The sequence below is a fragment of the Dreissena polymorpha genome, chromosome 8 (genome assembly GCF_020536995.1).
Source record: "Dreissena polymorpha isolate Duluth1 chromosome 8, UMN_Dpol_1.0, whole genome shotgun sequence".
NCBI classification, from domain to species: Eukaryota; Metazoa; Mollusca; class Bivalvia; order Myida; family Dreissenidae; genus Dreissena; species Dreissena polymorpha.
The window spans coordinates 64,202,512-64,227,063 of NC_068362.1; the positions used below are offsets into that span (position 1 = coordinate 64,202,512).

At 37.7% G+C, this 24,552-nt stretch overlaps 2 protein-coding genes across 5 annotated transcripts in view; one reads left to right on the forward strand and one right to left on the reverse strand.

Moving 5' to 3' along the window:
• Positions 1-4,438: 4,438 nt before the first annotated feature.
• LOC127840883 (uncharacterized) lies at positions 4,439-16,485 on the reverse strand. 4 transcript variants are annotated; one of them, XM_052369315.1, is made up of 6 exons: positions 15,225-16,485; positions 10,215-10,410; positions 9,838-9,964; positions 9,396-9,412; positions 8,298-8,409; positions 4,439-7,627 (listed from the first exon to the last, which is right to left on the reverse strand). In XM_052369315.1, the coding sequence occupies exon 6, from the start codon at positions 6,498-6,500 to the stop codon at positions 4,902-4,904; it is 1,599 nt and encodes a 532-aa protein (XP_052225275.1). In that variant the 5' UTR covers positions 6,501-7,627; positions 8,298-8,409; positions 9,396-9,412; positions 9,838-9,964; positions 10,215-10,410; positions 15,225-16,485; the 3' UTR covers positions 4,439-4,901. The 4 variants fall into 2 exon arrangements, with proteins under 4 accessions (XP_052225275.1, XP_052225278.1, XP_052225276.1 ...); XM_052369316.1 differs by lacking the exon at positions 9,396-9,412.
• A 1,959-nt stretch (positions 16,486-18,444) lies between these two features.
• LOC127840592 (mitofusin-1-like) overlaps positions 18,445-24,552 on the forward strand; it is a 74,987-nt gene continuing 68,879 nt past the window's right edge. The window contains exon 1 of the mRNA XM_052369001.1: positions 18,445-18,655. The gene's annotated coding sequence lies outside the window, so the exon portion shown is untranslated. The remainder of the gene's footprint in view (positions 18,656-24,552) is intronic.

Below are 24,552 nucleotides of genomic sequence, written 5' to 3' on the forward strand. Positions count from 1 at the left end.
TTTAGTAATAGACCATATTATTGTAGAGGCCAAGAACTAAACCCAAACTGCCTCCTAGCATTACATGGGCAAGCCTATATGAAAACTCCGATGAATAACCCTTTTCACACAGTAAATATAAACTCAACTAAATTTTTACTTTTTATTAAAGGACCTTATAACATAAAAACATAAAAAATGGTTCTGGCATATAATGTCTCGACTCCAAGCAGCAAGGGCTTAGAGGCCTAAAAAAAATAATCGTTTATTTCCACTGACATGGCCAAAAAAATTAGGGTAGGTAGGTAGGCAAATAATTTTATTTTTAAAAATAATTTTTTTTTTAGAAATTGTCGAACATGGTGCATTTTCTTCTCATGTTTTGTGTATAACTGTATGTACAATAAATTTGATGATGTATGTAATGCTATATGACTATATTTAAATGCTTTTATGAAATAAAAACTTGCTGTTCATAAATATTGAATGTGTTGCTTTCCTTAATTCCGAGTTTAATGTTGACTTCTGGCAACGGCTTAAATATACAATTTTATGACCAATAAAAGGCATAACTATAACAAGTCACAGAGAGCTTGACCCTCAGTGTCTATAGGGATTCAGTGTTGTTATACTTTGTGGTCCTTTGGGTTCATGCAGTGTATTCTATATTATTTATTATTTATAATATATTAAATACCTCAAAAGCAGTGCTACGGGAACGCCAGTGGTGTTGCATTTAACATTATCACCATGGAAAGACCCAATCAAACCGGATGTGCTTTTATATTTCTTGGATGCAGTTAATGTTCCCAAAGGACCACATTTTCAGATTATATTATATACTGGTGGCGTGGGGTCTATCTACCCATGAATTTCAGGAACAGAACAGAAAATTTATTACGACTTGTATTATATACATACAATTACACACACAAAAATCAATAAACAAGCACAAAATCAAATCACACCAAGCACAGAAAAGCAGAAATTTAATGCTTCTTGTATCAAACTATACCTATAAATTTAAACAAGAAATGTGTTTGTTAGAAACACCATGTCCCCTACTGCGCCGCTTTGAAGCTAAATCTTTGACCTTGAAGGATGACCTTGACCTTTCACCACTCAAAATGTGCAGGTCCATGAGATACACATGCATGCCAAGTATGAAGTTGCTATCTTCAATCTTGCAAAAGTAATTGCAAATGTTAAAGTTGGGGCAAACAAACAAACAAACAAATGAACCAACATACAGGGCAAAAACAATATGTCCCCCACTATAGCACTATGACTGTGCTTGCCCTGAAAATGATAACATTTTTACTTATTAAATATAACTAGAATTTTGACATTGACAATTATGCTTGGACAGAGACAAATACACTATATATACAGTAGACAAAATGAAAAATGGCTGAACTGTTTGCAGTCAGAAGTCCTACCATAATGATCATCTTTACATTCAGCTGTAAAAGTTGAAGCAAAATTTGTCAAGCAGAGGAGTTGAACACACACACAATTTTGTAATAATAAATTCAAAAGTGAAAAAAAAAAGACAAAGGACCATAATCCTGCCAGAAATAATTCTAGGCAATATTCATTTCTTGGAGATCCAATGTAAAAGTTTAGTAAAGATGCACCCAGTCGTTAAAGATGATTTTAAAACATGAAATCTTTAAACTTTGTATTCCATTGTGGGAAAAAAATTGCTATCTTGAATTGCCAATTACAAAACCATCCAGCAAGCTATTAAAACAGTCAGTTGCAGACCATTTGAATGACTTAAAATTGTCAAAACTTTGGCAAAGACACAAACTGGTATTACTTTTTCCTTCAACAGTACAGTCAAGTTACCATTACCGGATCAGTAGCGTAATTAAGTTGTGCTGGTGAAAAACAATGAACAGTTTGAGACTTCTTTAACACCAGTTTGATTAAAAATTACCGTTGCTAACTGATTCAGCACATAGTCTTATTTTTACACGCAAACAAAATCTTAAACATGAATCAAAACTGAAATGGACTTTTGCATGCCGAAAGACTACTAAATGGCCTTTAAAATAATGGGTAAACTTCTTACTTTCCAACAGAGTTATAGCAAGTGGCCACAAAAAATGTTCAACCTCGATTTGGAAACGAGACAGAAGTCAACAAAGTCGTATATACATGTCAGCAAAACATACCGAAATGTTTGACAAAGAGACGCTCCAATTACGACTCAATCAATGCGTTTAAATAATAGGCCTTGAAGATGCTATGTGCAAAATATCATCTAACAATTTCCACTGGGGGCTGACGAGGTCAAAGCGTAGTCCGTTTCGCTACGACGTCGAGTATATGTTTTACTACGAAAACATTGTTTAAATACACATGACATCGAGAACGGATAAGTCGAAAATTGTGTTTAAAACATGTAAGATTATGATTTTGTAATAACAAAACTCTGAATTTAAGCACAATGTCATTTCATAGGTCTGTTACATCAAATTATAATCCAAGATGTGTCTGGTTTATGCGGTTAAACATGAAATAGACCGCTGATTTATCAAACCGAAGTCAAGTTTCACTTTTAAAAAATGCAATTAAGGTTTACAACTGTGTTTAATTGACACAATTTTACAATTTCCATATTGATCTATGTATTGTTAAGCCACTGGGGTGTTTAGAAATGTGTAGGGTGACCCAGTTATCAGAAATAAAGGCTACATATTATTATAAGGCATGATCATGTCTCTGACAGCATACGTATATGCCTCGCTACGACAACGCTTTCGCGTGCATACGTTTCTCACAGAAGACGTATTGGTTATCTCTCAAAGGCAAAATAAAGAGGAAAAAAATTAATACAGAGTCATGGAGTGGCTGGATGTTTCCTTTGAGACAGAGGTAGTAACAACGGCACAACATGATCCGAAGCGCACAGTCGACATGGTAATGCACATTTTTATGATATAATTACATTCACGACTAGGCCAAAGGAAACGATTAAAATCGAAAATCCATATATAAGATGACAGTTGAGAGTCGAGAACCTTATGTCGTCGGTCTCAATAAAAATGACGCATCTTCACCTTTTGACAATCCCTTATACGTTCATTTTGATAGAGACCGACGATAGGTTTTCAGCATACGGTACTCTTTATCAAATGACATTCGATTCTCGTTATTCCCAACTCGCTTATCTCGAAACTCTGCTTATGTCAAAGTAAATCCCATGTTCCAACTTCGATCATTATTTATCTCATACGGATTTTGATTTTTACATTGTATATATCAAAGCGATTTTCTTGAAAATCGGTAATCGTCAACTAATTTTGAGGTGAATTTCATGTTCGTATACATGATTGTACCTGTAAAATCCACACCTGTAACAGCCGTAAGGTGTGGAAAGTAGGACCCCAATGGCACAAATCCGCAATTGCATAATCAATATATTGTTGTAAAGTTGTGGCAGTGGGTTTCTGTCACAGGTTATTGTTAACTGCGTACATGACGGCCGGTAAATTTACTTCGTGTTACAATGCGGTTAAGGCCCAGTCTCACTATGATGCCGGCGGAGCCCCAGTGCGTGATCAGGCATCTACCGGGATGAACCGGTGCCCTACCGGGATGAACCGGTGCTCCACCGGGATAAACCGTGGACGACCGGGGACAACCGGTGCTCCACCGGGAAAGTATTAAAATGTTTAATACCTCCGGGATGAACCGGGAGTCACCGGGTAGGACCGGCAACGACCTGCGTGGCACCTGGAACAACCGGGACTGTACCGGGAACAACCGGGACGGCACCTTAGCTCCATCGGGGCCCAAAACCACCCCGGCAGAGCTACGGCAACGCCCCGGTGAATGCCGGCAGAGTCCCTTTATAGCTACGTTACATAAGTAAACCGGTGCTCTGACGGTACCGTCCCGGTTGTTCCCGATGCAGTCCCGGTTGTTTCCAGTGCCAAGCCGGTTATTGCCGGTCCTTCCCGGTAACTCCTGATTCATCCCGGAGGTATTAAACATTTGAATACTTTCCCGGTGGAGCCCCGGTTGTCCCCGGTTAAACCGGGGCGTTGCCGCAGCTCTGCCGGGGTCTGATGCCGGTATAACCCCGGTGAGTGCCGGCGTAGTGACGGTATACCGGGGCTCTGCCGGGACTCTGCAGGCTTTCACCGGGTTCAACCTTTTCGTTTGGATGTGCATGCGCACAGTGAAGCACGGCATCTTTTGCACTGGGAAATGGCAGTCTGCAGTAACTGAAAACTGCATGTGATATGTCCAGAAATGGATACAGAAACTTCGTTGAGCAACCTATACATTATATTTGTACTTCGTTGCGCAACCAATACATACTCTGTGCGAAACCTTTACATAAAACGACTTGTAATTTCCTTCGAAACAAAGAATTTGCATAATTAAAATATATGTTCGTAACCTGTTTTGTACTTTAAAATGTGTAATGTACACTGAATCGAAGTAAAATGTAGTTTTATTTAATTTAAGTTACCGTAATAGGCTATTTTAACAGAATAACCACCTTATGCATTGCTTCAAATCAAAATATTTCGATTTTAGCTCAAAATAAACTCAAAGGTTGCAACTACGCGCATTTGTTATTAGTTTGTTATTGAAAATAAGTACCAACCATTACTGGATGTTCCGTTCTCTAATCCATAAACACCAGAAAATATGGAACTCGCCTGATTAAGTAGTGTATTTACACCATGTTTTCGTAGTAAAACATATACCCGACGTCGTAGCGAAACGGACTACGCTTTGACCTCGTCAGCCCCCAGTGATTTCAACTATTTATCGCAAAACGCAGTCTTGAACATCAAAGTGATCCGCTATGCGTAATGATCCGGTAATGGTAACTTGACTGTACTATGAAAATGAATTTCAAGACTGTCCTACCATTATGCAGCTTTTTCAAGATACAATCACTTATTCTTTCCATATGGTCGGAATACAATTGGCTTCAGGCCATTCAGTTTACATGGTCTGCATAATGGTAGGACAGTCTTGAAATTCAACTTTAGGTCTTGATCAACCTCTCCACCAGAACTTCCACAAAAGGCACATACATCAGTTTGCCCTAAGGCACTTCCATAATATGGGATTTCTACTGGGGTGGCACATTCGCATGGTCTGCAACTGACTGTTAGCTTGCTGGATGGTTTTGTAATTGGCGATCCACAAACAAAGTCGAGTTCGCTCAATGTTATGGCTAAAGATAGCCTGCTTCTTTCAGTTAGTCTTTGTTTGCAGTATATCACTCTGGGCTTTCTACACTCAACACATGTGACAAGAGCCCGCGCATTCTGGGTTGTGTAGAGAGACGTGTCTTGAACGTTCCCATCATTCGGGGTTTCATGTTGTGTGGGTTCTTCTACTTGCAGCTCATCACCATATGGGTTGTCGTGCGTGGTTTGACTTTTACCTGCACTGGATTTCGTCTTTTTTGTTTGTTTGATTAATGTTTTTGTTTGTTTGAGTGATGGTCGACAGGCTTCTGAGGTTTCCATGGTTTTCGCAACATCATAGGGGTAGTAATGTTCACCAGTTTCATCTAACATTAGATCAGGCAGCCAAGGTGTATCGATATTTTCTCCAGGAATACAGCAATCTGCGTCTTGACATTTCTTCAACTGGAAGATGTAATGACTTTGACGGCTATGTCTGGACATCAAGTCCGCATACTCTGGAACTTTACTGGTATGAACCTTTTGAAGTTTATCAGTATCCAATGTAGGGAAAAGTTCCCGAAGATGCCTCTTGACAACATCGATATCGGTTTCTGTCATGGGGTCAAGGGCTTGAAATGGGTGGTCTTTTAGCTTGAGGCGCAAAAATCTGTTCCTGATGGTACTCTGGACTGGCTCAATTGATTCCCTCCATTTTACTTTTACCTCTGGCTTCTTTGCAGCGACTTCTCTTAATTGCGCCATTGAGTTACACTTTTGGAACTCTTTCTCGTGTTCGTAAGCCAGCTTCTCTCTCTCAAGTGAACAGTTCTGCAGAGCTATATTCAAAACAGACATGACTCTCTCTGCCGGATTGGTCCAGCTGTGCCCTGGTGCACATCTGGCATGAACTAACATGTCTAGATTCAGTTCTTTAAATACACAGATATTGGCGCATTTGACTGATTCCAAGTTATTTCGTTGATCAGTTCCTCCATCTGTATATTTCATCACTATCTTGGGCTGTTCATTCTTAAGCATTTTACATATTGTCGCTGCATGTCTGAATGGACCCGAGGTTTCAAATACAGAGTCATTAGTGACAGTTGTTACAACACCTCGTACAAACGATTTGTCCACTGTGTCTGGAACATGACATGACAGATAGACAGAGGGAGTGATTGATGCTTTTGTCATGTCATGATCAAGAGCTATTAACGTTGTTTCTGTTGGTGCAAGAGTCTTTTTCCCTCTAACACCTGTTGATACTGGCGCCTCAGGCTCGCCAACTGGTATCTTTGCTTTGTCATCACAGAACAACACTACTGGTTTGGCATCTTTTTGTTCAACAGCCATATGTTTGAAATATTTCAGAATTGCGGCACAATAATGCTGATCTTGATGGCTTACACGAAGCTGCTTTCGCTGAACTTTATACTGCACATCGAATCTTCCAGTAAAACAGAGTGCCCTGTGAGTGAAGGGGTTTTTTGGGGCAAACTGTAGCCTTACTAAGCTTCCAGGTGGTACGGGTGTGTCTTCTGGTAACCGTGCTTTAGTACATTCGATGAGTTCTTCAACAGAAAACCACTGACTAAGATGTGCTGTGTTATGCCTCCTGTCATCAGCAGCTGTGACTTCTTCAATAACTTCTTCAAGCTTGTCAAAGAATGGTTCAAAAGCCTTTGGTCTACCTGTATTAAGATGCCTCAAATCATCTACTATTTCTGTGTTTCCAAGGGAAATCAACCTTATTCTTTCCTACATTTCAGGATTACAGGACGCCGATCCATCAGTTGTTAAATGACTGTAAATGAAGCTTCTCACTGCGGGAGTCATTGTCGTAATCAAATCAATCTTCTCTTTAAATGCTTTCTTTTGCGCCCTAGTGTGTACTTCATTAAGTCTGCTCTGTATTTTGTTTAACAAACGGGCTCCATCTATAAGTATCTTCGCCTCTGGTGGTTTGTTATCAGCATATTTGATCAAGCAAGAAGTTGTAACCCTTGACCCACCTGGACAATATCTTATAATAAACACCGGCACAGTCAAAAACAAGTTTTCAAAAAATCTTGATCTTTGTTTGGAATCTTCAAACTGATCTTTAAGATGTAAAGTTTCATAAAAAAATACTGTTGACATTTCATCTGCATCTCTCATAACTTGATCAATTCTCGAATATCTTTGTGCAATAAAATCTACTTTCTTCCTATGCTCAACAGTAGCATTCTCTGATACAGGTTTACATGGATGAAGTTGCTTCTGGTTTTCTGTTTGAGTCTCCAGTTGTTCATGTAAGTAAGTCTTGTACGAGTCCATACAATTGGCTAACATCTGGATGTTTATGAAAGCTTCGTTCCATGCAGGTGTGCTTTTAACAACTGGTTTCATCAAAAGGCTGTACAAGGCCTGACTATGACTGGCGAGATCTGACTGTGACATCTGTTGACCCTTCATTTTCTTCCTTTTCACATCATTGTAACCTGCAAAATGGCATCAAAGGATTACCTTACAATCAAATTTGTTTCATACTTTAATATATTTATTTAATATAGCTATCAAACACAACTGTTATACCTTGGATTAATACAGAGAAGAAGTAACAAGGCTATTGTCAAGCAATATGGTCCCCTACCGGCTCCACCATTGTCAGAAATACCACCATTGTCAATTTTTTTTATTTTTTTGGTTTTGTTGCCATAGCATCCAAAATTTTTGACGTAGGAACAAAATGAAATGACGTGCATAATGTCCATGTTGTCATCTATCCATGTTTCAAGTTTCATGAACAAATATTAAAATCTTAAAGTTATTGCAAGAATCAGAAAAGTGTGACAGACTGACGGACCGACGGACAGACGGACCGACGGACACACAGAGCGAAAATCATAAGCCCCTCCGGTGAAACCGGTAAGGAACAATTAATGTCAGGCCTGTCGGGGTAAACCCTAGACCAAAGACCATTCAAGGGTTAAAACCATTCAGAACTTACCTGGACATTAAATATTTAATATATTATATTAAAAGAATTATTTTGCGTATAATTGTCATGTAGCTATAAAGTCACAATATTTATTTATTTCAAACTGGACATGAGCCAGCATTTTTTATATATATATAAAAGACTGGAACAAAATTCAGTATAAAAAATACCTGAATAACTGCTAAAAACCTCAGTAATGGGTTTGACATCTTGTTGGCGATTGGCTGTATCATTTATCACTTCATGATGACTTGTAAGGTACCACAGAGCATTGCATAGGATCTGTTTTTGAAAGAAACTATTTTAACAACTTGACAACTTGTCTGTTTTTTGTCCTATATATTAAAAAAGACTTACATTTATTTTAATAGAACGGTCAGATTTTACTATTTAATATTTATATAAAAGATTTAACAAATAAGTTCTATTTAATATTTGTACCGCATGCATTAAAAGATTATAAAAAACTTCCAAACTGATTAAACAGAATATATTAATATCTTAATATCTTAAAACTGCTAGTATTATTAAAACTACATGTACAACACAACTGTTGACTGCTCATCCTTACAAAATGATATCATTAAAAAAAAAACTAAATATTTAGCAGGTTAAAGTTAATTTCTCTATATCTAAAAGCATTAAAGTTAACGAGTAGCTGTACACCCAAACCACAAAATGTTATGCATACTTCAATAGTAATACTACTCTACAGTCTGTACAGATGTACAAAAATAGAGATACACACAAAGCAAATGTCAGATATTATAAAGTGAGGAGCATAATTACATGTTAGTGATGTGTTTGTGATATTTTTATGTCCCCATTGATCAAAAAGTCAAAGTCAAACTTAGGTTGGTCTTGACACTTAACTCCTTGACCAAGGGTACATCTATTTTTTACTATGCCAAATAAACATTCATATCTTGTGAGAGAACACGGTGAGGTATGATATAAAACCAGGAAACCAGGAAAGCAAGGATAATCCACACACCAATAGTATGCATTTTATATGTAGTCCAATAAAATGCTGTATGGTCTTGTACAGAACATTACATTTACATTTTTATATTATATTATTATAAAAGCACACACATTTAAATATATATTTTTTTAATTTGAAAAAAAAATATTTTTCAAGTATCAAGTTAGATCTATGATAGTTTAATTTTGAAATCTGCAAACTACATATAAAATGCGACACCTCAGGACATTCAAGATACAGAAAAGTGTTAGAGACATTTTTAGTTCGACAGTTAAATACTTACAAATTAAAGTCATGGCACTAAAATTGCAACAAGATAAAAATATATTATTCTCAAATATTATATCTTATATTATTCTTAAATATTAAATCTTCAATTTGACCACAGTGCCTTTTTAATAGCCTTTAATTTTTGAAATTAAAAGACAATGTCAGACTGCAACTTTTCCATTCAATATATGATTTGTGAGATTTAAAAAGTATTTCCCCGCTTGAAATATTTTATATAGAAGCTCCTAAAACAGTACACGGCTAGATTGTGTGCATTGGTCTCGCAATGCTCCCTGGCATTTTTAAGAGTTCTTTAATATTATTGAATGGACATGACAATGTCTGAAAATGTACGGACATAGAAGATTAAAATTATTAGAAAATTCAGTCAAAGTGCCTGACAAAATATTCAGCAAAATAAGTTTTTAAACATTATATCGGATATTATAAAATACCTGAATAAAGTAAGCTCCTTCCATGGATACTTGACTACTTGGCCAGTCTAGCCCCTGTTTTTCAAAGTCACCAACCAAATCATTGAACAGCTCGTCCTTCCTTGACAATCCATCGTTAACACCAGAACTGTAAAAAATCAGAAGGTATTTTCTAATACCCACCACTCAGATAGGCGCACCCTCCTGAAAGTATTTGTACGAAACCACCAAACACAACTCTACATATCTATATTTTACACTATGTACAAGTATTTGACAGTTGCAGACAAGTTGAAGAGACTGATGAAGATACAAGGGAATCCGGGAACCAATTCCTAAGCCTGTTATAATATATTGAAAAGACCCTCACTGACACTGTTAAGATGAAATTTAAATACCTTGAAGTTTTTCTTTTCGTAAACAATCGTCTTCCCCCTGCCATAAGCAACTTAAACGCATCCACAGCCTTTTTGTTTGTTTCCTTTAAAACTTCCTGTACATCTTTCTCATCGTCCGCATTCATCCTACTCATACAGGTGAACTCCAGACATTTAATTTGGAAACGGTCACTTAGTGTTCCAACGGACATTCCACCTGAAACAAGGCATTGCCTTTTTGATATAAAGAGAGGCTAAACAATTATTTAGACGGGCTATTCACAAACAAATCAAAATTATATACCTGAAGAAAAAAAATCCTCTAAAAAAACAACAAAGTCCAGCCCTCTGAAAAAATCGAGCAGGGGTTCCCCATGGGACCATGCCAGCATAGTTCAACCCCCCATCCCTTCACCCAACTTTTTCCCACGTCATACAAAGTTTTAATATTTTATAAATAAGTGGGTGGGTTAATACGAAACTACTGCACCATATAAATAAACACATACCGATTCTAACATGATATATACCTGTTTAAAATATATTTAATAATAGTACCTGCGAACATGGCAAGCCCAAACTAACTGCAAATAACTAACTGCACAAATAAATTGTATATGAGTGCTGACTCCGGGTGACGGCCATCAGCACTCCCAAAAATCATATATATTTTCCCCAAAAAATGTGCCAGGTAAAAAGCGTCCATCCGGCACTGATTGCCATATGGCCACCCAACAACGCTGACCCAGCGGCCCAAATGCCCCAACCTCGAAACCAGCTGGGCCAGAGATGACGGGTGGCCACTGCCAAAGAACTTTGGCTGCAGGGCGGATGGACGCATGCTTGGAGTCGGAAGCAGTAAACTGTAAACACAAGGCAAAGATATGAATAAAAACTGGCAGCAAAAATGCATAAAACCCAGCAGAAAAAAAAAATGCATAAAAACTAGCAGCAAAAAATTGCATAAAAATTAGCAGCAAAAAACTTTCTTTTTTCTTTTTTCATACATATGAGTAAGAAAAATATGCATACAAACTAACTGCAAATATCTATTTTTGGACTCAATAGCAACACCAACATACATAATGTTTGGGATTTAAAATTGTAAGAACCCCCAAATTTGTGCATCTAGAACTTCAGTAATGGATTGGTGTATTATGCTTTATAAATTTTTCAAGCCCTGCAGACATATTAGAAAGAAAAATATCTGTACCCAAAGTTGACAAGTGGACTCCGTCCTTCTCAAACAAATGTTCCTCAAATTTTCCAAAGTCAGAGTTGGCCAAGTAATGCCCTCCACATGCCAAAGCCCTAGATGAACCATGACTATTAAGGCGCTTTCTTGCTTTGTCCATAGCAACTTTATTATCAGAATATCTCCAATTTGACCTTGGAAGCACTGCAGACCATACAATCTTAACACTTGGAAATATAGACAGTATAGTCCTGAATAGCTCGACAATCAATTTTCGAAGGTCCACCAGTGACCGACGACCAAGATCATTACCACCTAAATGTAACACAATATAGTCTGGAGAATTACCTACATTGGCAAGCGAAAGAAATTGTACCCTTGCCACCAGATGATGTTGGGTTCAAGGCAGAGGTTGGCCCCTTCAGGTCGTAATCTTGCTGCTATGAAGGCTTGCTTGATTATTGATGAACCCAGTATCCAGATGGTTTTCCCTAAATACAACTTGGTTTTTGTTAGTCACATGAATCTAACTATATGAACCATACCTTTTTAATGGGGGTTATTTATTAGGCTGGGCATGACAACAGGAACAGGACGAACATATGTTTGGTAGGCATTGGAAGCCCATCTGCCTGCCTGTTTAATGATCTCCACTGAATAGCCTAGTTGGGAAGCTGCAGTTGCTGCTCCAATTCTGAAGGAGTGGGATTTGTAAGACCCATAATTTAGACCCAAAAGAAAAACCGTTTTCTTAAGAATAGCAGAAAGTGGGTAACGAGTAATTGGTTGTTTGTTAAAGTGCAAAAACAAGGGACCAGGCCCTTGAGGACGAACATGAAGATACTGGTTAAGACACACAACTGGGCAAAATTCACTGTTTGACCTAGTAATTTTGAGCGCTACCCCTTTGCCCAACTGATCAGTTTTTGAATGCCGGATTGAAATGATTACCCCATTGTGATCAAATTGTAAATCTTCTATTGCCAACACCGCTGCCTGTAAAATACTATCACCTTTTTTAGGAACAGCTATTTCGCCAACTCTTAGAAAACCGAAAAACGCTAGCATAAAAGCTGCAGTGAACAGTTTTGCTTCGTAGACACTGGAACACACAATATTAAGTTTGCTTACTATCCCTTGCAGTAACGAGAGGGTAATTGGAAGCCTATTATCGTGTGTTTTCTTATCTTTTTGCATTCCTTCCACCATTTTTGAAACAATGAACTTTTTGGTAGGGTCAACAACATCAAGCAGCTTGCAATGAAAAGCTATAGAGCTTAAGTATGATTTTGCTGTTTTGTGGGATAGTTTCTGTAGGGATAGCCATGCTACAAATCGAACCACCTGTTCAACTGTAGGCGGCCAGGCATCTGACAAGCCGTATTGCCTTTTAAACTCGGAGAATCTCTCTAACCCAACGATGTATGCCTTTTTTGTATTAGCAGCAAGGGAATTGTCTAGCAATCTATTAGCCTCTTGTTGCAGATCGTCAGTAAAAACTCCGGCGGGACTGATTCTGGACTCGCTTGTGCCTCTGGTGCTAACTGTTGTAACCTGTGAAACTGTTTACGAGAAATTGCATCAGCAATGTAATTGGACTTTGATGAAATATGTACTGCTTTAAACACCACCGAGTATTTCATAACTAACAACACAAATGTTCTAACCAGAAACATCAAACGTTTCGACTTGAAAGACTGTTTGTTGATCACTTCTACCAAACCTAAATTATCAATATGAAACTTAATCTTCCTGTCCCTCAAAAAGACCCCCCAGAGCCATATTGCCAACAAAACAGGGACCATCTCTAAAAATGTTATATCTGATAAAATAGGTTGGCCTTGCCATTGAACAGGCCATGGGCAATAGGCCCAATTACCTCCAAAATAACAACCACAGCCAAGAGTAGCACCACCTGCACTATCAGTGTAAAGATGAATGACAGAGTTATCCAACCATACTTTATTTGGAATATGTACAACGCCATTAAAATCTTCAATAAATTGAATCCACATCAGGATGTCTTCTCTCATTTCACCATTAACTCTTATCTTATAATAGGACTTTTTTAAGCCACACATAGCATCATAAAATCGGCGCAAGAATGCCCTACTTGCTCTTACTGCTTGACTACAAAAACTCAACTTCCCAGTCAAAGACTGCAATTCTTTTAACGTAAGTCTCTTTTTTACTAGACAATTTTGCAAAAGCTTCAAAAGTTCTTCCACTTTTTTAGCAGGTACTCTAACAGTCATTTGCACAGTATCTAATTCCAGGCCTAAAAATGTCAGTACTGTTGTTGGGCCGACCGACTTTTCCACCGCAACTGGGACTCCCATTTCGGTGCATACTTCCTCGAAAGTAGAAACTAGCATGTTACAATTATTTGACCCAGCTGCACTTCCAAAAATAAAGTCGTCCAAATAATGATCTAAAGTTTGAATCCCAGTTTTGAAACTTAATAGCCAATGTATAAAAGTGGAGAATGATTCGAATAAAGCCGGAGCAATAGATAAACCCATTGGTAAGCATTTGTCAACATAGTACTGGTTGTTGAACTGAAGCCCCATCAAGTGAAAGTCCCCTGGGTAAATAGGCATTAAACGAAAAGCCGATTTAATATCTCTTTTTGCCATCATTGCTGACGTACCTAAACTAAATAACATGTCAGCCACTTTGTCAAATGATGTATATTTAACAGAAATGTCTTCCACACTAAAACCATCATTGACACTTGACCCATTGGGATACGACAGGTGTGTAATTAACCGCCAACCCCCGTCTGGCTTCTCTCAAATGCCTAATGGACTTACTTTTAAATTGGAAATTGGTGGGACTTTGAAAGGACCTGAAATTCTACCTAAGGAAATCTCTTTGTCAAGTTTCTTTTGGACTTCTGAAAAATGCACTTTTGTTGAAACCAAATTATTCGCTGAAGAACCTAGATGTGAACCCTTATAACCCAGCTTAAAACCTTGCTTGAAGCCATTACTGAGCACAGAAGCTACTTCTTTATTTGGATATAACAGAAGATATTTAGAAATCGTAACAACATTGATTGGCGACTTGCCAAGAGACCAAACTGAGGTATTAGTATCTGCTAAACGGGCCCCGGAGCCCCTGAATTGGGCCTCTAGGTCGGAACGTGTAAGCTCTAGGCCTGTACGAGGTCTGGGTGACAGCCCCCCTGACAGACCCTCCTCCCAAGGAACTGGTGTTGCGAGGCTTGAGATGACATACCCTGGAAGGATGGTCGGAACCACAAATCATACAAGCATGTTTGTAATTGCAAACTGACCGTAAGCATCTGGTATAATTGAAATCATAACATTTTCTTACAAAATTCCCTGTATCATGAACTGCCTGCCTTGGAGGCCCCATACACAACAGCCAAAGCTCCATATCAATCATTGCCCACGAATTCGCTGGGTTATTACCCATTCTCAACCTAAACTGTTGATCATAAGATCTCCAACCCTCAGTGTGTCTTGCTGCCCCCAGCCTAATAGTGTGCATATACTTTAAGAGATCTTGCATTTTAACCGGATGAGCACTTAAATAAATGCTTGAGAAAATGAGGAATGCGTCAGTTCATTAAGCTATATCCACAATGCTTTGTTTCATGTTGGGCTTTACCACTAATTCACCCGAATTATTCAAAACCAAATGTTTTCATAAATCTTCAGGAACTACCGGGGCCTCCAACAAACATGCCAGATCTACATATTGGCCTGATATTATTTTGTCTTTAATTGACTGAGGAACATGATCACCTAAAACAGACTGAAAACTAGGAATCATGCATGGTAAAAAAATATCCTCACTAAAACCATTACCCGATTGAACAGCCGGATCTGGCTGGCTTGCTGCAGGCTGCATCTGGTCGCCCAGTTGTTGACTGAGAGGCAGCTGGTCGGGTTGATGGCCGGACTGTTGGTTTGAAGACCATTGGCCGAGTCGATGGCTGGGGGTGAGAGGCAGCTGGACAGGCTGTTGGTTGGGAGGCAGCTGGACAGGCTGTTGGTTGGGGGGCAGCTGATCGGGCATTTGGGTGGAAGGCAGCTGACGGGGTTGTTGGCTGGTGCCAGGTAGGTTTTGGCTGGGATGCTGGTGTAGTTTGACCGACGGACGGCGCCTTTTCCGGTTTCGCGTGTCCATGTGTGCAATAAAATAAACAATAAAGATAATAAGTAAATACCGAAAAAAGCCATATTTGGCTTATAGCTAACCCACTATAATAATTAACAAACCTTTTAGAGATTTATTGCATATGAACTAAAACGTGACTCAACAAACTGTCTTGGTAATTATAAATAAATGCGCCATAAGACCACCTCTTAACTGCAGTAAGTACCGACTATTGCCGCATTGCCACAATTAAGTTCCTTTTACTATTGCTACATAAAAACCAACATTCATTTAAAGTGTTTATGATAAACCTGAACATAGTGCCCGCCCTAATTGAATCTGAAGCAACCCACTCTCCAGAAATTGAATAATAACGCTAAATATATTTTGACATTTTTTTGCTGACCAAAAGTAATATGTTTGTTTAACACGCCACGGGAATTCCTTTATTTCGATTGAAATGTACCCTCTTACTGCCAGTGAGATATTAGCCTATTTTCAGAAAATAAGTATAACATGGTTATTTCACTGAATACACGAATGCATATCAACTACGTTTTCTCATAAAGCTTGAAATTGTTTTTGCTCTTACTATCGATACAATTGCTTAGATCAGACGCCATGTGACCGATCCACTTTTTCCCCACCACTGTACAGAAATCCGTAAACTACAGCCCGTAAACTCAGCATCCATCATAAATATCACAAGAATTGCTAAGAAACACCTTTTAACTACCGGCTTCTAACTTTATTTTACATATTTAATAAACGTTTACTAGAATAGATTAGAAATAATTAAAGGAGAAAATTTACAACCTTTTGTTTGTGTAGATAACAATGAGAAAGAAATTTTAAATCTGTAAAATTCGCTACTTCGGTTAAAAAACACCAACAATAAGAAAACTGAAAAACCAGCCCAGCAGTGGCCCAACAATAAACAGGTCTATTATTTAGTAATAGACCATATTGTTTGTGAGTAACAACTTACGTCTGGTGGATTATTAGACTGATTTCAGTGTAAATCATGTAGTTTTAAATAATATTTACGTTGAGTTTGTATTTACACTACACTTTGTTTACAAAACAAGCAAGAATAATCTAAATACCGGGAAATGTCATTCTGAATTTGAAAACACTTGAGCACATGGTATGCTACTAAAAATAGAAATAACGTCATATGAACGTGAAATCTCGGGAGATTCGCATTTCAAGAAAGTCTGTCACATCGCTGTTTTTCTCGATATGTAAGAGCAAAATAGATAATTTTCAATGTTTTTTGGAAAGAGTATATCAGTTAAATGTGAAAATGTCAATCTGTCCGATCAAGTGGTTGATTTGGGCCAATAGACCAGTTCATTGTTATTGTTTTGATTCCCGATTTTCGCGAATGCGCAATGTACTGGTAGGCAAAAACATTGCTTACAGCTTACGCAAAGCATATGGATAACGAGACTTGTTTAGTCAATAAATCGAAAAACAACTTAAAAAAAAACAACACATAAATAATTAAAAAAATAAAATAATATTTAGTGCCAAAATTAAGAATGCATTTACACATTTATTTGCATTTTAAAAGAACGCGTCAATAGCATCAAAGTAATTAAGATTGTCTGAAGACTGGACGACAGACAATTCGACACAACAAAGAGCTCTATGCATTAGCCGTATTATTTGCAGAAAAGCTTCAATAAAAATAATGATACATCTAATTATAAAATTATAATTATCAATTGCATGCGTAAACTAGAGTAATACAAAAGTAGTGATGTAGAATGTGTCAGTGTTTCATTGAAAATAAACGTACTACAAAGCGAAGTTCATGACGGTATTTACATGTAATTTTAATTTGGATGGGTGTTGTTCAGAGCATGAGTTGATGAATATTAACATATAACTAAAAAAACACAACCTCACATGATGCAAATTGAACTGTGTATTCATGTATATTGTAAACTCGTTACTAGTGATCGAGTATGAGTGACAACTATCTAACATTTAACACACACACACACACAAACACACAACATAATATATATACATATATAATATATACATATTGTTTCATTATTATTTACCCCCATTGATGTCAAACGTAATTTCTTGTTTTTATGATGTATTTCGTGCATTGCCGTAACATTACATCTTCATACGGAATGACGTATTTATAATTAACCGATGCCCGCTAAATACGTTAAATATTTTTTACGTACATTTTATAATTTAAAAATACTTTATTTTTTTTATAAATAAAACGGTCTTGTATCTTTACCGTGTTCAATTTCCGATAATCTATAGACTTCAAATTTGTACAATATGTAACATATCTAATGTAAGCAACTGTTAAGTATGTCGGTGGTAAATTTATTCAACCAAATGCCTAGTTATTTAATACTACCAAAATGATGACATGGTGGCATCATCAATTGCGTTTAATGACCAGACTGCCATCTGCCACCTAATGTGGTTTATGACACCATGTTGTTAGTAAGGTCTGGACAATATCTGATCAAAACGAGATAATCGTATTATGCAGAACAAAGGGCAATTACACACCGGAATACAAAGGCTTAAACGATTTTAAGATTGATGCAAACAATCAAACGAAAACTATTACATTTAATTTAATTAAATGTTTATTTAATGTGTAAACATGTTAGTTTTCCCGGACCAGTGTATAGGTCCCTGCCCAGACAAATACCATTATGGTTAATTTGTAAATGTTTTTTATTTGGAATTGATCTATTTATTCATTGTGTTCAATCTTATTTGTTTCAGTAACGTAGAACAACTTGTTGGCATGTTGAAAACTAAAATCAATATAATCGTTTAAATATAACCGATCACGCTCTATTTCTCCCCATTGATTGTATCTTTCTTTTGCCTACCAATATAGTCCGGATGTAAACACGCAGGTACGCGTGACGTCACGCGTGAACTGGTCTATACCTGCATTTAAAAGTTGTATTGGACCGGTCTTTGTTACTTGTCAACTTTTCGGGAATTTCTGGTTGACTTTCCTAATGGGGTTGGTCCATAAAAATCATAAAAAGTGACATTAAAAGTTATGGTAGCCAGAACTAGTGTAAGTCGATAAAACTAGTGTAAGTCGATAAATAAAAGGACTGAATGATTGAAAAAGGTAAGCATAACAATTTTATAACCTTGACTTTTTTCTTAGTTCGATTAGGTCATCCGAATAATTATGTTTAAATAAGAGTACATCGAATGTATGTTAAATCATGACTTTTGTTAAAATAACTGACTTATTGTTATACGCACTCATTTATACATCCCTGATTTAAAGTGATGAAGATTTGAACGCAAACCGTATTGTTACTTTTTATTCCAAACCGAAAGTAACCATCAATATTGTTTCAAATATCTCCCATAAAAAATACAAATTTGTTTAACTGTCGAGTTTGTCTTATTTATATATGACATTAAAGTCACAGAATCGCCTCGGGCGTTGCGAGCTTTAAATCTGCATATCGAAATTTTATGAAGATCAAAAATACATTTGGACTTTAACAACACCTCAACAAGACAAAAATCTCACATAGGACGGACATTTTATTCTCATTATTTAAACTTCAGTAAAATTATTACATTGATGTTAAGTCTGCCATTGTTTGTTAGCCTGCGACGATAAACAATCACAAGATGAAGTGTGTTTATAAATAGACGAGTTAACGCGTGACGTCATACGCACCTGCAAAGTTTAGACTCCGCCCACTGGTTGGCAAAATTCATATAAGCGCATATAGAGAAGGTTTACAAAATCATCGTTTTAAATGATAATCATGCACAATATCAAATATAATTTTTATAATTATGTCTGAATAAAACTTTAGCATGCAAGGAAATGGATTTTTTGGATCCAATTATATTGTTGTTATTTTTATTTGTTTTTACTAACAACGAACTCGGTAGTGGAACACAATCTAAGAGCTCGGTATGTGGTTACACAAAAATCTCTCTAATTGGCACTTCTTCGCGACCATTTTAGTTAAATAAATTCTCAGAAATTGAAATTCTTTCAGAATAAATTAAATGTAATAAACGGAAACAAATAAGAATGAAAATACACAACCAATAGGTCGATTTTATTTACGCGACATAGGGTAACTGAAGTGAAACTTTATGTGTCTAAACAACTAACCTTCTTACACATTAAATAAATTCTCTTGTGTATGTAATTGTTTTATTTAATTGTTCACACTAATTGTGACATTCTTTGTTTATATAAGCATATATATCCCGGTGTTTAATTGCGACTTTGTTATCACAAACCGATTATCTCGTTATGATCGGATACTGTCCAGACAATTACATAGAAAACATGGTGTCATATATGGCGCACCAAATGGGTCGAAACTTTAACTTCTGCTCGAGCAGAAAAAAATGCTGCTCAAGTTTCGACCCCTTTGGTGCGCCATACTAATCATCGTCGTAACAACCATTCATTTTTAAATTGTAACTTTTTCTTTCCCAATAGACTTTAACATTTACGTTAAAAGGTAGGTGCATGCGGAGAGAATGAATCACGAGCAGCATATTGCTGCTTGAGCAGCAATTTACTGGTCGAGCAGCATTTAAATGCTGCTCGAGCAGCAAAATTTCTGCTCGAGCAGCATTTATTTTAAGAATAAGACATTGAACCCGCCAGCCAATCAAATTTGAGCTTACAAACGGACGACATAAGGTATCTCTACGGAAACGAAATAGACCAAAGACCTATAGGTTACAATATACTAAATATTTTTGGAGTGACATGCTATACTCTCTAAAAACATGAACATCATTTATTTGAAGACACGGTTCTCTGTAGGGTCACTTGCCATGACTTTATTTTAGTATATTTCTGTGTGCATGTGGCAGGGAAAACATTGTTGTTTACTAGAAATTCACTCTTTTATCTGAAAATTGGAGACTACATAAGACTTTGACAGATGGCGGGAAACCCTCATGAACTGGATGAACTGCTGCAGTTTAAAGGCACCCATGGCATTATATGCTAGAATATATCATTTAAATAAATGGGATCCGAGCGACAAGGCGCTTTCAAGATTTCACACTTTTATTGGTGCGAAACAATAAGTTATTGGAAACTTATTGATTTCTACACTTTAAAGTATCTTTGATCTCTCATTTTTACTAATTTGTTTATTGTCTTGGATGAAATTGGATATTTTTGGCTTTGAAATTGACATTTTTTGGCTGATTTAAAAAAAAAACACAAAAAGACCTTATCAAAATTGCTTAGAGTGAAACTATCTAGCAAATTCATTCTTTCTCCACCCCGCATAAGCCCCATGTGCCTGTCCATTTGGTTTGTTTTGGTATTTTGTTGCAGATATTGAACACAAGAGCTTTAAATCTTAAAGGGACATTTAGGCTTTAACAGGCCTAAAATCGCCTTCTTCGGACCGAAAACACCCGCGTGTGAAAATATGATATAAAATGGCCAAATGGACAGATAATCCAGCCAAACTTAATATATTGGTGCAATATGAATAGGAAGATAATAATATGCAAGAAAATCAGAAGATATTTCTGCTTTAGGTTACAATATACTAAATCTTTTTGGAGTGCAATGCTATACTCTCTAATAACATGAACATCATTTATTTGAAGACACGGTTCTCTGTAGGGTCACTTGCCATGACTTTATGTTAGTATATTTCTGTGTGTATGTGGCAGGGAAAACATTGTTGTTTACTAGAAATTCACTCTTTTATCTGAAGATTGGAGACTACATAAGACTTTGACAGATGGCGGGAAACCCTCATGAACTGGATAGAAGCCGGTAAATAGATGGCCGTAAAACAGTGACTTTTGACTCGTGGCGAGTTCTTTCTTTCATGTCGCGTGACCTATCTTTTTTATTCTTTAAATCAATTGGGCTTGGAATGCTCTTTAAGAAAAGGTATGGTTATGGGGGTCTCTATGCGCAAAAGTTTGACTTTATTTTTTGTTGAAGTTATTGCTTTCACATTGAATTTGTGTAGGAAATCTTTTACTATATTGTGACCTAAAAAATACACAGATTGGAAACTTCGCGCCTTATCGGGCTATCTCGCGGCGGGGTCACGTGGTCGAGAAACTGATAAGAACACTTTGTACAAAGACCTATATACATGTTATCTATAGGTCTTTGAATAGACCCCTCGGTCAGCAGATGGAGCGTGCGCGTCGCGACCGAGGCGAGAGTCACCCGCAGAAGATCTTCTCACCTGTACATATTTCCTTATAGAGGGAACTTCTGCGGACGGCTCTGCTAATTCAGCTGAGTCCGCCACCCTCGAGCCGGACGTGTTCTACACTGCTATGTTCGCTGTCTCCCCGAAGATACAGCGGTCTCGTCAACCGCTGATACAGGACCTTGAAGACCGGGGGCCCGAGCCACTCTGTATGCAAGGGTCAAGGAGGTAGTGTGGCTTTCACACTATACTTTCCAAGAGAGGGACTGGTACATCGACGGGGGTTCGTTATCTCCAGGATCTTGAAGACCGGGGGCCCGAGCCACTCTGTATGCAAGGGTCTAGGAGGTAGTGTGGCTTTCACACTATACTTTCCAAGAGAGGGACTGGAGAGAGCGGGATAGGGAGCTTACCGGTGTGGAGGACGCACGGGGTGGACCTGGTGTTGGCACCAGAACATCGAGGGTGTGGCCCTAGAGAGTGGACCCGGGGCGGCGGTACTCAGTGCGCTCAACGCACTGGGGAAACCGTCTCGGGGTTGAAGACGACGGCCGGTGACGAGAGTGGCCATAAAGGCTGAGCTGCTTGCTGCACTCCCTCGGCGGAGCTGCGTCCAGACAAGAATTTATCTGGAGATTGTCTCCCCTGCAACATCACAGGGGCAGGTCGATACCAAATGTAGTCATAGGAAGACGCGGGAACGACCTGTAACTAAACTACAACAACACACTTTGAATAGACCGTGAATGAGCGTGAATATTGTCAGATCATTAGATCTGTCAGATAAATCGGAAATCTGTCGATTTTCACAGAACCCCCCGTGAGATTGCTCCGATCAGTCGCCGTGAAAAATGTCAGATTGATGAAAAATAACATTTAACACATTGTTGTTTCATTTCAACTTAATTTCGCGTTTTAACAGCTTGCTGTTATTTTGGGACATCTTTTTTTCGGACGTTCAACGTAAACACGTTGTCCACAATAAATATATTAAAACAGTAGTTCTAACACCATGTAAACATTTGAATTTTAAAACAATTTTCGTTTTAAATGTTATATATATATAACTGTTCTATTTGTTATATCCACGAACTTACGATAGACCAGGATATCGATGATGTACATGCATTACGCAGTAAAGAAATATGGTAATGCCCAATTTACAGTCACGAGTGTTGCAGTGTTTTAATACAACGATAAAACATTGATTTAGGACAATATTTCAGCTTAAAAACTGATTATGAACCAAATTCAGTTCCAGAAATGTATAATCCCAATCGTTGTTTTTATCATTGTTTTAGCTACTTCACATGTACACTCAATTCAGGAAATCTATTGTATTATATTTCACGCAATCATAGTTACCACTATCATCATTTATTTAATCTGTCAATAATTAAGCTCGATTGGTAATTGTCGGTTCGGCCCGGGTACTGCTTTAAAGTACCCCGTGTACTCTTAAGTATACTTTCATGTACCCCGGGTACGCTAAATATACGCTTAAACGTACCGTCGGTCTGTCTGTCAGTGCAGTCACTCACAAACTTTTCAGGGCTTTATCTCAGAAACTCAATATAAGTTTTCAACATGAAACTTTATGGGTGTATAAATATAGCTGAGGACAGGTGCCATGCACAATAACCATAACCCGTCGATTTCTGAAACAAGAGTTATTGCGCTTTGTTGTTTTTGTATGATGTAACTAGGGCTATATCTCAGATACTATACAAGACTTTAACATGAAACTTCATGGGTGTATAATTATCAATGCACGAGAACCATAACCGTATACTTTCTTACATAACAGTTATTGCCCTTTCTTGTTATTTTTATTTTATGATGTAACTTTTTAGGGCTATATCTCATTTATAGAACCATGCATAAGAACCATAACCCTTCACTTTCTTAAATAAGAGTTATTGCCTTTTTTGTCACTGTGACCTTGACCTTTGACCTAGTGACCTGAAAATCAATAGGGGTCATCTGCAAATCATGATCAATGTACCTATGAAGTTTCATGATCCTAGCCATAAGCTTTCCTGAGTTATCATAAGGAAACCATTTTACTATTTTGGGTCACTGTGACCTTGACCTTTGACCTAGTGACCTGAAAATCAAAAGGGGTCATCTGCCAGTCATGATCAAAGTACCTATCAAGTTTCATGATCCTAGGCATAAGGGTTCTTGAATTATCATCCGGAAACCATTTTACTATTTTGGGTCACCGTGACCTTGACCTTTGACCTAGTGACCTGAAAATCAATAGGGGTCATCTGCTAGTCATGATCAATCTACCTATGAAGTTTCATGATCCTAGGCGTAAGGGTTCTTGAATTATCATCCGGAAACCATTTTACTATTTCGGGTCACCGTGACCTTGACCTTTGACCTAGTGACCTGAAAATCAACAGGGGTCATCTGCTCGTCATGATCAATCTACCTATGAAGTTTCATGATCCTAGGCCTAAGCGTTCTTGAATTATCATCCGGAAACCATTTTGCTATTTCGGGTCACAGTGACCTTGACCTTTGACCTAGTGACCTCAAAATCAATAGGGGTCATCTGTGAGTCATGATCAATGTACCTATGAAGTTTCATGATCCTAGGCCTAAGCGTTCTTGAGTTATCGTCTGACAACCACCTGGTGGACGGACCGACCGACAGACCGACCGACCGACATGAGCAAAATAAAGAAGTGAAACTCCAGCTGCTGGAGCAGTATTGAATTTTCATTAAAAATAATTAGTTGGTCCTTTATTTAAGGCAAGTGACCGATTGCCCAAACAGTACAAAACAGCACAATACAGCACAATACAAACCAACATAAACACAAAA

Bases quoted from the DNA above. Each gene is read 5' to 3' on its own strand.
- LOC127840883 (XM_052369316.1), bottom strand. From the start codon at position 6,500: ATGGCTGTTGAACAAAAAGATGCCAAACCAGTAGTGTTGTTCTGTGAT.